At 51.0% G+C, this 15,779-nt stretch overlaps 1 protein-coding gene across 1 annotated transcript in view; it reads right to left on the bottom strand.

Moving 5' to 3' along the window:
- Positions 1–7,078: 7,078 nt before the first annotated feature.
- LOC310771603 (uncharacterized protein) overlaps positions 7,079–15,779 on the bottom strand; it is a gene marked incomplete at its 3' end in the record, with an annotated part of 39,187 nt that continues 30,486 nt past the window's right edge. Inside the window, exons 11-12 of the mRNA XM_083664181.1 lie at positions 11,683–11,905; positions 7,079–8,922 (exon numbers count right to left, since the gene is read on the bottom strand). Coding sequence (XP_083520307.1) covers positions 7,079–8,922; positions 11,683–11,905 — 2,067 coding nt within the window. The remainder of the gene's footprint in view (positions 8,923–11,682; positions 11,906–15,779) is intronic.

Genomic DNA, 15,779 nt, shown 5'->3' with positions numbered 1-15,779 from the left:
TGCCTTTTTGTGAAATTCGATAGAACAGTCACTTTAACCATTCATTTTTGGCATCAGTAAGACGTCAGACATCTAAACAATAGTTTTGAACAGTAATTTCCTCCATAACAGCAGGAAACCCCCCTCTCCTTCAAACTCCTCCCTCCGTGTGTGTTCTCCTCCTGCCTCCCTGGCTCTGCAGCGGGCATGTTACAAGCGAGTTGCTGCTGCTGCTGCCTGTCTGCTGGCGGCCGCTCTTTGGGCGAGTCTGGAGTTTTTAAGACTGTCAGGATCGGAGTTAGACATGTGGATCTATTCGCGGGTAGTTGAGGGCCAAGGCAAACTTGGTAAGTCTTGAGAAGTAGGGAGGTTGTGGACTTGATAGCTAGGTCTGCACTTGTTCGAGGTTGGGAACGGTTGCAGAGATTGACGTGATATAAGTTTAGCTTATGAATCACTAGAGAGGACCTGCAGGAACGGGCCTTTATAGACCCGAATATGACATCATCAGTGATCGATGACATCACCAGCGAAAGGCATGATTGAGACACTTAAGAATCATGACATCATCACCGTCTGCGACATCATCAGTGATCGATGACATCACCAGCGAAAGGCATGATTGAGACACTTAAGAATCATGACATCATCACCGTCTGCGACATCATCAGTGATCGATGACATCACAGTAGGAAAGATGACATCATCTAACAGTACCCCCCCTCAACGGGCGCCACCCGGCGCCCGATCAGACGCAAGGAAATCCCGAATAAGCGCAGCGTCAAGGATGAACCGGCGGGGAACCCAACTGCGTTCCTCGGGGCCGCACCCCTCCCAATCCACCAGATATTGAAACCCACGACCCCTGCGTCGCCTGTCCAACAGCCGCCGGACCGTGTAGGCAGGGTGGTCGTTGATTAACCGAGGCGGCGGGGGGGCCGCCGCGGGGGGGCACAAGGGACTAGAGTGCACCGGCTTGACCTGGGATACGTGGAAGGTATGGTTGATGCGACGGAGAGATGCAGGTAGAACCAAGCGGACAGCCGCAGGGTTCACAACCCGCTCAATAGCAAAAGGCCCGATAAAACGGGGTGCAAGCTTCCTTGACTCAACCTTCAAGGGAACGTTCCGAGACGAGAGCCACACCCTCTGACCCGGCGCATAGGCTGGGGCCGGTGTGCGGCGGCGGTTAGCCTGGACTTGCGTCTTGGCAGAGGAACGTAATAGCGATGCGCGAGCCCTCTTCCACGTGCGACGGCAACGGCGCAAATGTGCCTGCATGGAAGGCACCGCAACCTCCTCCTCCTGGGAGGGGAACAAGGGGGGCTGAAAACCGAAGCAGCATTCAAAGGGAGACATGCCGGAAGAGGCGTTGGGGTGCGTGTTGTGGGCGTACTCAACCCACGGCAACTGGGAACTCCAGTGGGAGGGGTCAGCAGCTGTGGTGCAACGCAGCATGGTCTCCAATTCCTGGTTGACCCTCTCGGCTTGGCCATTAGTCTGCGGGTGATAACCCGACGAGAGGCTGACAGTCGTGCCAAGAGCCAAACAGAAGGCCTTCCAAACCTGAGAAATGAACTGGGGCCCCCGATCGGACACAATGTCAGACGGAATGCCATGTGCCCGGTATACGTGTAAAACCAAGAGGTCCGCCGTCTCCTTGGAGGACGGGAGCTTAGGAAGTGGGATAAAATGAGCCCACTTAGAGAATCGGTCAATGACGGTCAAGATGACGGTGTTCCCATCGGATGGAGGGAGTCCGGTTATAAAGTCCATGGCCATATGAGACCAAGGGCGACGAGGTATAGGAAGGGGGCGAAGAAGGCCTGACGAAGGTTTAGTCAAAGTCTTGTTTCGGGCACAGACCGGACAAGCGGCGACGAACTCCCTAGTATCCCCCTCCATGGCGGGCCACCAGAAGCGCCTGCGGATGAAGGCAAGGGTCCGTCTAACCCCAGGGTGACAAGTAAGCCGCGTCGAGTGGCCCCACAGAAGAACCTCAGAACGGGCGGAGTCAGGGACGAATAGACGTCCCGGCGGAACGCCCTTTGGGTCAGGCTGGCCCTGTTGGGCTAGACGGACACGCGATTCAATCTCCCACGTTACCGTGGCCACAAAACAGGTCGCAGGCAACACCGGTTCGGGCTCAGCCCGTAAGTCAGCAGAGAACTGGCGGGACAGGGCGTCTGGCTTGACGTTCTTAGAACCGGGTCGGTAAGTTAAGGTGAAGTTGAACCTCCCGAAAACAAGCTCCACCTGGCTTGCCGAGAATTCAATCTCTTAGCAGCCTGGATGTAGGCCAGGTTCTTGTGGTCCGTCCACACGACGAACGGGAGCTTGGAACCCTCCAGCCAATGGCGCCACTCCTCAAGAGCTGACTTAACTGCCAGCAGCTCACGGTCGCCGACGTTATAATTGGCTTCAGCGGGTGAAAGCTTACACGAGAAAAAGGCGCAAGGATGGACCTTATGATCCCCAGGAGAGCGTTGAGAGAGAACAGCCCCAATTCCAGTCTCCGAGGCATCAACCTCAACGATGAACTGCAGTTCTGGGTCAGGTTGGGAGAGCACGGGAGCTGTAGAGAAACGGCGTTTGAGCTCGCGAAAAGCAGTCTTGGCCTGGGGGGGTCCACCGAAATGGAGTAGAGGTGGAGGTGAGGGCGGTAAGCGGGGAAGCCACACGGCCGTAGTTGCGGATAAACCGTCGATAGAAATTGGCAAACCCAAGGAACCGTTGAAGCTGTTTCAAGGTGGAGGGTTCAGGCCAATCCGCCACAGCCGCGACCTTGGCGGGATCCATGTGTAACTCACCTTCGGCAATCACATACCCGAGGAAGGACACAGTGGAAGCATGAAATTCACACTTCTCAGCCTTGACGAAGAGGCTGTTCTCCAACAGCCGTTGGAGCACTAGGCGGACATGCTGTTGATGGTCGTCAAAATCCTGAGAGAAGATGAGGATGTCATCCAAGTAGACAAAAACGAAGAGGCCGATCATATCCCTCAGAATGTCATTTATGAGAGCCTGGAAGACGGCGGGGGCGTTAGTAAGCCCGAATGGCATAACCAGGTACTCAAAATGGCCAAGGGAAGTGTTGAAGGCCGTCTTCCACTCGTCCCCCTCCCTAATGCGGACAAGGTGGTAGGCATTCCTTAGATCAAGTTTGGAGAATATCTTGGAGCCATGAAGGGGAGGGAAGGCAGAGCTAATGAGTGGCAGGGGGTATGTGTTCTTCACCGTGATGTCGTTCAACCCTCGGAAATCAATACATGGTCTGAGGGTCCCATCCTTCTTGCCCACAAAGAAAAACCCAGCAGCCACCGGAGACGACGAGGGCCTAATGATGCCCGCAGCCAAGGAGTCACGGATGTAGGTCCTCATGGATTCCTGCTCAGGGCGGGAGAGGTTGTATAGCCGGCTCCGGGGAAAGGTTGCCCCGGCCTTAAGGTCAACAGGGCAATCAAAAGGTCGGTGGGGTGGGAGGGACAGGGTATGCTCCTTCCCGAACACCGGGGCCAAATCATGGTAAACCATGGGAACAGACGACAGGTCCGGAGGAGCCGCAGCCGACACCGGTGCAGGGGAAGCCGGAGTGAGCGCGGCGACCAGGCAATTGGCATGGCAATAGGGGCTCCACGAAACCACCTTGCCCTTGCCAGGGGACCAGTGGAGGAAGGGTTTGTGGAGGTCTAACCAGGGGCGGCCGAGGACCACGGGAGTACTGGGACAGTCGGTCACGTGGAAGTGAATCGTTTCCCGATGGTTCCCAGAAAAGCGAAGGTCAACTGGCATGGTTCTTTCAGTAATATGGGCGAAGCGCTGACCCCCGAGGGTTATGGCCTCAAGGGCGGGGGAAAGCGGGACGGTTCCCATGTCCAGTCAAGTAACAATACCGTGGTCCAAGAAGCACCCCTCTGCCCCCGAGTCGACGAAGGCCGGGAGAACAAGGGGCTGACCCCGCCACGAGAGGGTGCAATCAAACGACGATACGGGCAGAGAGGCGCAGTCGGTCTGGCTCAGTAGCATCTGCCCTATGGCTACTGAGCCTAGTCTTTTGGCGTCTTGCGTCCTTACCGGAGGTTGGGGCAGTCCTCGACCATATGGTCTGGCAAACCACAGTAATGGCAGAGGTTGTCGCGGATACGGCGTTGTCTCTCCTCAGGGGAGACGTGCTCCCTGCCCGATCGAGAGGGGGGGGGCAGCGGCAAGGGCCGCGGTAGCGGAGGGGGCAGGGTGAGGAACGGTATCTGCGGTGCGGTTGGGCGTCTCTTGGCCCGGCCGAGCTCCCCCGGCCGGGATCAAGGACCTGAGCCTTTCGACCTCGGCCCAAACTTGGCTCAAACTCAGAGCCTCAGCCTGTCCCAAGTCGACCTCCAGGCCCCCTAGGATCCCTCCAACCCTGGCGCTAGGGGTGACCTCACCCAGTTCCAAGGATCTTAGGTTCTCCCACTCTGACGCAACGTCCATAGCAGTCTCCAGTGTGGGGGGTTTGGAACGACGGAGGTTAAATGATTCATACTGTCAGGATCGGAGTTAGACATGTGGATCTATTCGCGGGTAGTTGAGGGCCAAGGCAAACTTGGTAAGTCTTGAGAAGTAGGGAGGTTGTGGACTTGATAGCTAGGTCTGCACTTGTTCGAGGTTGGGAACGGTTGCAGAGATTGACGTGATATAAGTTTAGCTTATGAATCACTAGAGAGGACCTGCAGGAACGGGCCTTTATAGACCCGAATATGACATCATCAGTGATCGATGACATCACCAGCGAAAGGCATGATTGAGACACTTAAGAATCATGACATCATCACCGTCTGCGACATCATCAGTGATCGATGACATCACCAGCGAAAGGCATGATTGAGACACTTAAGAATCATGACATCATCACCGTCTGCGACATCATCAGTGATCGATGACATCACAGTAGGAAAGATGACATCATCTAACAAAGACGAGATATCTCGTCAACGGCAGTGAACGTGTTAATAGGCAGGGATGTGTGAGAATTTAATTCTAGCCTATTTCAACATTGTCAAAATTGTCCCAAGTGCCAGGTTCATCTTAACTCATTGAGTGCCAATGACGACAATCGTCGTCATTTCGTTTACTAACGTAGAGTGCCAATGACGACGATTGTCGTCAATTGCGTTTTTTGACGGTGGGACGTGGATCAATGCCTAATACATCTCCTGTAAAATTTTGGGGCATGTTGAATGTGTATAACCTATTTTACCGACCCATTAGGTGGCGACAGTGCTCTCCAGATTAGAGAAAGTTGAGTAAAAACAGCAGCAGAAAAAGCCGTGATGAAACCCATTCTCATGAGAATGGCTTGGCTTTTCGCTGTCGCGCTGGGAGCCGGCGCACAACGGTGGGGGGCTCCGAAAATAGTAGATACTTTCCTGCCGACTGGCCAAGTACAGGAGGACGCTTTGCGGTGGTGGTTTTAGCGCAACCTATGTGGGGTTTGGCATAACCTTCGTTATTTCGAATCCCACATAGGTTACGCCAAACCCCACATAGGTTACACTAAAACCACCACCGCAAAGCGTCCTCCTGTACTTGGCCAGTCGGCAGGAAAGTATCGCGGGACTTCACGAGACTTGGTGACCGAGATCACGTTTGAGGTAATTTGATCCCTGTGCGACTCCAGGAAACAGCCTTTGGCGAAATATCACTGTGGTGGTTCTTGAGGGATCAGATTATGACGATATTTGGCGAAAACGGGAATAAAAATAGCTATTTAGATGCAGGAAAGACAGGATCACACTTGGCCCCAAGTCAGCTCCATTTTACAACTGACTTGGACGCTATTGATCTCAAAACAACGCTAGGACGGCCAGAAACGCCGCAGAGATCGCTGCGTGAGTGGCCAAATCATAATTAATGCCAGGAGATGGGTCCAGGTTAAAAAAAAACGAAATTCTCCTTTAAGTTAACGATAACTCGCAACCTAGCGTGCTGGTCCACAGACGCTAATCTGATTGGCCACTGGGAGCCTGGGGCGGGCTCTCCCTCAGCGGCCAATGGGAACTGTTAGTTCTGAATATATTATAGAAACAGACCATTCTTGGGAAGCGACGAGATGAGGAAGTGAGAACTCCGTCACAACAAACGGGGTTGCTATATTTTCGACAAATTAATCCAGAATCATGTTTTATGGACCAGAGACACACGTTTTTAAGAGGTTACAGCTGCACGAATTGGGACCTTTAATGTGTTTTGTAACATGCACCTGAGCCTGGTCAAAGGAAAAATTTCTGTTGCGTTATGACAGACAATAAAGTTTTTGAATCTTGAATCTTAATCATTGGTATGAAATATTGTAACTCTGATGGTGTCAGGTATGAAGGTCACTCTAGTCTACACCAGGGGTTTTCAAAGTGTGGGAGACTGCGCTTCCCCTCAGAGAACATATAGACAAACACCCCCTCCTCCCCACACACACACACACACACACACACACACACACACACATTTATTATTGCCATTATTACCTACTATTATTGTTCTATGCTCCACTATCCTATATTCTTATATATTTTAAAACCTCTTTATCCTGCTATTTTCAAATATCCTCTTTTAAACATTTTATACATATTTATCCACTCTGAAGGACTTTTAATTGTTTTTTTAATCATCTTTAACATCTTTATTATAACTATACGATACCCGCCCCGTGCAGTGTATCGAGTAAATGTTGAGTTCTCTGCATGTTCATCCTCTATGGACTGTGTCTGCAGCCAGGCTGGCCAGCGTGGACAGACAGTTCTCCAGCCCCATAAATCTAGTAAAATTTGTCTGAAATAGCTCCTTAACAGATACAAAAATGTGACCATATATGTGTTTGATGTACATACAAAGAACTGCCGCAATCGGATTAGTGAAACACGCATTTAAAAGGTTTTTGTTTTCCTTCTTCCTGGTTTGTGTGGGTGTGCGCGCAGGCTCTCTGCAGACAACCGCCTACGCTACTTTTGTGACTGCGCGGACATGTCCGGTGGAGGCTGTGCATTTTCTTACATTTTTTCTGTGTCACGTCAGGGGACGCGCGCCTCACACTTTTAAAACCGCTGGTCTAGACTGTTCTAGACTGTTACTAACGGAGTACTAACCGAGCCTTCCTGCAGTTCCTCACAGCTGGGATCAGTCTCTGTCGCCCCAATGATGATGTGTTGTAGGCCTCCAGGTCGAACACATCCAGAACCTCCTCTGACATCTGCAGCATGTAGGCCAGAGCTGAGCAGTGGATCTCAGATAGTTTACTCTCTGATCTGTTCTCTGACTTCAGGAACTTTTGGATCTCCTGGTGTACTGACTGGTCATTCATCTCAATCAAACAGTGGAAGATGTTGATGCTTCTTTCAGGAGAGGTTAAGAAATGTGCATATTCATCATCAGCAGTGTTCATCTTCTTCAGGTTACTGATGGCTCTCTGGATGCTTTCAGGCCTGCTCTCTGTCTGACCCAGCAGGCCTCGTAAGAGTTTCTGGCTGGACTCCAGTGAGAGGCCATGAAGGAAGCGGACAAAGAGGTCCAGGTGGCCATTTTTACTCTTCAGGGATTTGACCATGGCTCTCCTCAGGAAGACATCCAGGGATTGTTCACCATCTTCTTCTTCTCCTTCTTCTTCTTCTTTCAGGAATGTCTCCAGTACCCCCTCATCCTTGTTTGTGTGACAGTGGACCATGTAGACAGCAGCGAGAAACTCCTGAATGCTCAGATGGACAAAACAGAAGACCTTCTCCTGCTGGTACAACACACACTCCTCTTTAAAGATCTGTGTGAAGACTCCTGAGTACACTGAGGCTGCTGTGATATCAATGGCGCACTCTTTCAGGTCGGCTTCATAGAAAATCAGGTTGCCCTTCTCCAGCTGCTCAAAAGCCAGTTTTCCCAGAGAGAGAATCATCTCCCTGGTCTCTGTAGTCCAGTGTGGATCTGTCTCAGCTCTCCCATGATACTTGATGTTCTGCTGTTTGCACTGAACCAGCAGGAAGTGGATGTACATCTCAGTCAGGGTCTTGGGCAGGTCTTTTCCCTCACTGGTTTTCAACAGATCCTCCAGAACTGTAGCAGTGATCCAGCAGAAGATTGGGATGTGGCACATGATGTGAAGGGTCCGTGACGTCTTGATGTGTTTGATTATTCTTTTGGCCTGCTGCTCATCTGTGAATCTCTTCTTGAAGTACTCTTCCTTCTGTGGGTCAGTGAAGCCTCTCACCTCTGTCACCATGTCAACAAACTTTCCAGGGATCTGATTGGCTGCTGCAGGTCGTGTGGTTACCCAGAGGCGAGTGAGGGGAAGCAGATTCCCCTTGATGAGGTTTGTCAGCAGCACATCCACTGAGGTCGACTCTGTGACATCAGTCAGGATCTCGTTGTTCTTGAAGTCCAGAGGAAATCGACACTCATCCAGACCGTCAAAGATGAACACAACCTGGAACTTGTCAAAGCTGCAGATTTCTGCTTCTTTGGTGTCAGGAAAGAAGAGATGAAGAAGTTCCACCAAGCTGAACTCTTTATCTTTCAGCAGATTCAGCTCTCGGAAAGTGAACAAGAATATGAATTGTATATCGTGGTTGGTTTTGTCCTCAGCCCAGTCCAGAGTGAACTTCTGTGTTAAGACTGTTTTCCCAATCCCAGCGACTCCCTTTGTCATCAATGTTCTGGTTGGTTCGTCTCTTCCAGGTAAGGGTTTAAAGATGTCTTCACATCTGATGGTTGTTTCTGGTCTCACTGGTTTCCTGGACGCTGCTTCAATCTGTCTGACCTCATGTTCATCATTGACCTCTCCACTCCCTCCCTCTGTGAGGTAATGCTCTGTGTACATCTGATTCAGAAGTGTTGGGTTTCCTGCTTTAGCAATGCCCTCAAACAAACACTGAAACTTCTCCTTCAGACTGGATTTGTGTTTTTGTTGTGGATGTTGATGTTGAGTTTCTGAAAGAACAAATAATAAAGAACATCAGTGGGCAGATGTTTTGGTAAACATGAGAAATGTGAACATTTCCTGGTAAATGTGTATCTCCACTCCATGACATCTCTTCAGCTCATCACTGGTGAGTGGACAAACAGGTCCTGGTTGTGTGCAGCTCAGTGTGAAAGACAACTGGTGTGGTGCTGTTTTGTTTCCCAGTGTGCACCACTGTGTTCAGCATATTATATACTCACATTAACAAATTAATAATTTTACCAGATTATCCAGAGGGATTCTGCTCATTTACATTTAAATTGTGTAATTAATAGATCTTGATTGGCAAATGTTTAGATTTTCAGCAGAGTTTGGACATGCTCATGGCTTCTATCATTTTAAACTATAGCCACTATAAACCGTAAAGTTCCAACATGAAGGAGGACTAAACTCAGTTTCTTTATCTTGTGTTCTTGTTGGAATGGATTTGACATGTTCCAAACCGATGACTCAAATACATTCAGAAAAAATTTAAAGGTCCCATTCCGTGCAAAAGCTGTTTTTACTTGTAAATGCATATATACTGCTGTCATCCCTCCCTGTAATGAGTGGTCACAACCTCAGAACTGCCACAGTTGGATTTGTCCCTATCCAGCTTCCCCCTGCAGTCTCCTTCAAGCCACACCCCCAAACGCTCTGTTTCCCAGACGGGGTATCGGGACGTCACGATGGTCCTCAAGCATACTGCGCGGGTCTCTCTCACACAAGCTACCTGCACCATTTTGTCTATAGCCACAAAATTAACACTTCTAGCTGGAGCGACGCCAACTGTACGTGATCCAGCAACTGCGGAGGTGCATTCGGTAAGTCTAGGCATTTTGAGATGTCCTCTTTAGCGTAGCAACATTAAGTTAGCGATAGCGTTAGTTGTGGACACAACCTAGCGTGCTGGTCCACAGACGCTAATCTGATTGGCCGCTGGGAGCCTGGGGCGGGCTCTCCCTCAGCGGCCAATGGGAACTGTTAGTTCTGAATATATTATAGAAACTAGGGATGCACCGATTGCCATTTTCTTGGCCGATTCCGATTTCCGATTTTTGAATAGTCTGACTTGCCGATACCGATTTTTGCCGATTCCGATTTTTTTTTCTAAAAACAACAATTGACAGCTTACACAAACGTTTTTGTAACTTTGTTTAAAAATTAAGATTCATAGAACAATTCTTACATCTAATGGGGATCCAAATAAACAAATAAACAATTCTTATCATTTGCATGAAGTAGGACCTTCTCACTCAAACACATCTCAAAATAAAAGTGTTCCAGGTTAGGCTACTGGACAGAGCTTTTTTGTGCAAATACAATGAATACAAAAATTAAATTAAATCCAATAGCCTATATCCCACAGCTATCATGCATTTACTTTTCCAAAAAAAAACAGGTGCAACAGAACATCAAAATGATCCATGGACAAGGAGTTTATAGACTGGCTCCAGACCAGTCCTCTTGAGTAGAGGGGAAATGAGTTTATGAGTTACAGTAACGATCTTCAGTCTGAATATCAGGCGGAGTTTACACACAGTCCGAAGTTTGGTATGCGTATTTTTATCTGCCATCCGAAAAAATATCGTCACGCACAGAAAACGTTGCACACTTGTGAGTCCGATGCATTTTTATTATTATGTCCGTCGTTCTCATGTCGTTCTATTTGCAATACGAAACAAATAGTCTCTCCTGTATCCACGTCACGTTACAACATGACTTGACAGGCTGAGGCAGCAGCGCTGATGTGGAATGGAAAAGCAGGTCGGGGAATGGTTATCATACTGGACACAATGCTCGCGTTCACCTCGCCAAGCCGGCTGTGCGCGGTGGCGGGTTGCTGGAGCACCGCTTCCCGGGAAGAGAGAGCAGAGAGAGGGGCCAGTGAGGTGAAGCGAGCCGCTCTGACTGGACTCCAGCCGAGCGGGACTCGGCCGCATCTCTGTCTCCACGGCTTATTTTCGACTTGCATGTGTGACAAACTGCGAACTTTGTCTACTTCACTGACGGTGAAAAAAATCCACAACGAGGAAGGTATGCTGGCGTGTGGTGTGGTGGCTGGGTGCCTGTCTCGGTGCTTTCGGGTGCGCGCACGTCATGTGAAAATCGGCTCACAGAATCGGCTATTTACAGTGACCGGAACAGATCACCGATCGAGGCCGATCACGTGAAAATCGGCCATTTCCGGTCACGTGCCGATCGATCGGTGCATCCCTAATAGAAACAGACCATTCTTGGGACGCAACGAGATGAGGAAGGGACAACTCCGTCACAACAAACGGGGTTGCTATATTTTTCGACAAATTAATCCAGAATCATGTTTTATGGACCAGAGACACACGTTTTTAAGAGGTTACAGCTGCACGAATTGGGACCTTTAACACGTCTTAACAAGTCAAATGAGATCAAAATGAGCAAAAGTCAAATGAGATCAAAATGAGCAAAAGTCAAATATAATGTTCTTCTCTCTCTAATAATTTGTTTCTTGTTTGGTTATATGTTCTTTCTTTGTTGCGGTTGAGAACTGTGGCTTGACGGCATCTTCCAGCTACAGCTTGTGCACCTGATTCAAATGAATTAGATGAGGTGCCCCAAATGATTTGTTCCTATATTGTTTTGTCAATTCTTTCACTTATAGGTGGCATCATTGTCTTGAAAACTAAACAAAACTCTAACAGACATAAATCACCCATTGTCCACCACCTCCCCTCTCTCTCCATGATGTTAAAGCTGTTAAAGACTCTTACTCCTCTGCAGCTCCTCAGCCAGCTGCTCCTGCTTCATTCTCCTCAGGAAGAGCAGTGTGATGTTTAGAAAAGCCTCTGTGCTCCTCCTCTGCTCTTCCTGCACACCATCCACCTCCTCCTCCACCCTCTGGCTCTCTGAGCATTCTGCCTCATCTGGACTCAGAACCCTCCGGAACCTTCTCAGCTCCATCTTCACAAAGGTGACGATGTTCTCCTCAAGCAGCTGGAACAGAATAATATACATATTAAACCTTCATACTAAAATCTGCACACAAAATTACATCCATATTCAGAGACTGAAAGCCTGCACTGATCTAAAGTGTGCAGCATGGAGATTCAACATGATCTCATAAATAATTATGGAATAGAAATGTTGACCCACAGCACAAAGCCTTCTAGTTTCACAACAATGGCTCTAAAATAGTTGAATGTGAACATCAGTTTCTGCCTCAGTCCACAGCTACTTCCTGGTTACTAAGCCGGCTGTGACCACCGAGTTGCCCCAGTAGAGAGTTGTGGGAGCATCATCCTCGCCTCGGCCCCGACCTCTAGTGGCCAAACAAACTTTATTTTTGAACAATTGTAAATGTGTTTTGGTGAAAGTAGAATGTCTCGGCTGTGGACCCACGTTACTATGTCACAATTCTTTGTGAGACTGAGTTGGGACATTATAATGACCAGGGGCCGGTTGCACCAACTGGTCTTAACTATGCCTGGTCGTAACTCCTACGTCGGTCTTAGTTAAGACCATGGACTTACGCCTGTTGCACCAACACGGCTTATGTCTGGTCTTAACTATGCTGGTCGTAGCAATGCGCGTCCATGTGAATTGCCAGGGAATGCACCCTGATTGGATGATGTTGCAAAAAATGTGCCTCGCGACCTGCTTGGAGCACTGTGCCACTACGCTCTCTGAGCCACTACTGTAAAACACCCTCCCTCCTCCCATCCTCCCTCGCTCCGGGGGAAAAATGGCGGCTATTGAGCAGACAGAGTCAGTCTGAATGAAATTGAATGTAACGTTCCCAATTCTATGTATTAACTTCTAAAAAACTAACGGCAACATTTTGGAAGGCGGGTTAGGTTAACTAGTTAGTTATAATCTAACGTCGTGCTGTCAAAGACGGTGAACTGGCGGTGTTACGACGATGACGGTCAAAAAGGTCTCCGCGGAGATCTCTGTTACAGGCAGGCTCTACGCCTCCTCCTGACGAGGCGTAGGAGTTACGCCTGGTCTTAGTGAAAATAAGGCTTAAGTCGTCTTGGTGCAACCGGCGTAGCTGTTAGGTCGTAAAGTTACGACCAACTTAGCTTAAGACCAGTGTAAGACCAGTTGGTGCAGCCGGCCCCTGAATGGTTTATATGCTACGCCCTGCAGAAAATTACAATCATAACAGTAGTTCTGTTTCATTCCTTCCTGACTGCCAGTGGCAGTTTAACTGTGAATAATGATCTCGCGCTCTGCGACAGACGAGTGTTTTTATACCAACGTAGTCACGTACGTGACGTGGGGCACCTGCGTGTCTATAAAGGTGCGCCGTGACCCACCATACGTCATCTTTGATCTTCTCGCAACCTGGCGTGTGCGGCTCCGGAGCTCCGTCATTCGGATTCTCCACTTTTGATCAGAGACAGACAAAGGAGAGGTAGGTACACGGCCTGAAGGTGTGTTAGTCAGCCATTCCGCGCAGCCTGGGACTTGAGTCAGAGTGCAACGGGGTTGCCCTCTAAGGCTGTGGGTGGCTGCCTACCACCTCTCCCCTCGCCGGGAGGTAGCTCCTTTAGCAGGGCTATCTCCGGCCTAGGCGGCCGGCCCTAGCCGTGGGTGTGCGTGGGACGCTACCCCCGTCTAGGTTGCCTGGTCGGCCTTGTATATTGCCTATTGTGGTAGCAATTATATTGCATAATTGTGTATATATTATTAAGTAGATAATATTGTATTATACTATACTATATTATACTATACTATATTATATTACGATATTCTAAGCTATAGCCTTTTGTACAATTAGATTGTATAATTGTAGAGTATTATATATAATATTGTATTATATCATACTGTATTATATTATAATTGTAAAGTTAGCTTGTGGGGCGCGGACGTGTCCTGGACTGTGTCCCAGGTCCCGCTCCGATCTCCCAGCCCGGCCCTCATCACAACAGTGCGGACGTGTCCTGGACTGTGTCCCAGGTCCCGCTCCAAGTTACTGGCTTGACCCCCTGTGCTCGTTGACGATGCTGGCCTGTTCCTCCTGTGGCGTTGAGCTGCACGTGGAGGATGGCCATGAGATGTGCCCCAGCTGCCTCGGGGTGGGTCACCTCCGGGAGGCCCTGTCTGACCCCTGCATTAATTGTGGCATCCTGCCCCTCCGCGTAAGGGAGGAGCGGTTGCGCGAGGTGGAAGGATGGTTGTTTGGGCACCGCCCACCCGTGGTCAGCAGCCCGAGGCGGTCTCCCCGTAAGCGGCACCGGGAGGACCGCGGCGTGGAGAGGGTCCTACCGGCCTTGGCGGAGGAGACCCTCCCACCATCGGGGGTCTGCACTAGGTCCGCTGCTGCCGCTAAGAAGCGAAAGAGCAGGACGCAGGTGAAGCCGCGGAAGAAGGCGAGGAAGGAGACCTCCTCTCGCCAGGACATGGCGGCCTTGCGAGCTGAGTTGGAGCAACTCAAGGCTCTGATGGTGCCGCCTGCGCACCCAGGGTCTTGGGAAGGCGCGGCCAGGGAAGACGCGCTGTCAATGGCGGCGTCAAACACCATGTTCCAGGACCGCGAGGACGAATATGATGACCCCGGGGAGTATCATTCCCCGGAGCAGTCAGTCTTGGCGGGCAGACGGGGAAGCACGGAGGCCAGGGACGGCTCAGAGACTTCCCTCAGGAGTTCGGCGGGCACCGAGCGGGGGGTCAGTGTCCAGCCGCTCCAGGCAATACTGCGGGCAGCCCTGGCTAGGGTCGGCCTGGACGAGGCGCCGGCGGTTCAGCCGAGCAACCCACTCTTTAGGCGGGCTCCGTCGGAGCCGCCCTTTGAGGTCCCGCCCTCTCCCGCCTTTCTGGAGGCACTAAAGAGCTGCTGGGCAGACACGGAGACGCGGGGGCGCCATGGGAAGGATGGCAGGACCCTGGCCTCCATGCGGGATGCAGCGGTACACGGCCTGGCCCGCATGCCCCCGGTGGACCATTGTATAGCGTCGCTGGTCCTCTCGCCGGACGCCGCGCTGAGGGACAAGGCCAAGTGTCCTCCAGGCCATTACTCCCGGAGAGTGGTTCACCTCCATAGACCTCAAGGATGCGTACTTCCATGTCCCCATCCTCCCAGGGCATCGGAAGTTCCTCCGCTTTGCCTTTCAAGGCCGGGCATACCAGTTCGCCGTCCTGCCATTCGGCCTGTCCCTGGCCCCTTGCATCTTTACAAGATGCATGAGGGCGGCCTTGACGGCACTCTGCCTAGCAGGGTTGAAGGTCCTACCGTATCTCGACGACTGGCTGATCTGCGCCCCCTCCCGCCAGGAGGCGGAGCGCGCAACATCCAGAGTCCTTGCCCATATCGAGGCACTGGGCATGTCCGTAAATTGGGAGAAAAGCTCGCTGCGCCCGTCCCAACAGACCACCTTCATCGGGTTAGCCCTAGATTCAGTGGCAATGCGGGCGCGTCCAACAGGGGAACGCGTGGAGAGGATTCAGGGCCTGCTCCAGTTTTTCGTCCTAGGCGCAAGCGTGACGGTCCGGACGTGGCTCAGGCTGCTGGGGATGCTGACAGCGGCCGCAGCAATCACGCCCCTGGGGCTGCTGCATCTGCGCCCTCTACAGATATGGTTCAGAAGCCTCCATATGGATCCTCGACTGCACAGGTGGGTCAAAGTCAGGGTCACACACGAACCTCTTGCCCATCTCCGCCGCTGGCGGGACAGCACGTTCCTGCTGCACGGGGTGCCTCTTGGCTCGGTCCCAGCGCGGCGGGAGGTCGTGACGACGGATGCCTCGCCCCAGGGTTGGGGGGCGGTATGGCAGAGGAGGTCGGTCCAGGGGGTGTGGTGCCCTCGGTGGAGGGGGCAGCACATCAATGTCCTCGAACTGCGGATGATTGGCTTGGCGCTGAAGC

Source organism: Poromitra crassiceps (assembly GCF_964638095.1).
Source record: "Poromitra crassiceps genome assembly, contig: HAP1_SCAFFOLD_865, whole genome shotgun sequence".
In the NCBI taxonomy this organism is placed as follows: Eukaryota; Metazoa; Chordata; class Actinopteri; order Beryciformes; family Melamphaidae; genus Poromitra; species Poromitra crassiceps.
Note: the sequence above shows the minus strand (reverse complement) of the source record. Positions and strands in the feature narration are given on the sequence as shown.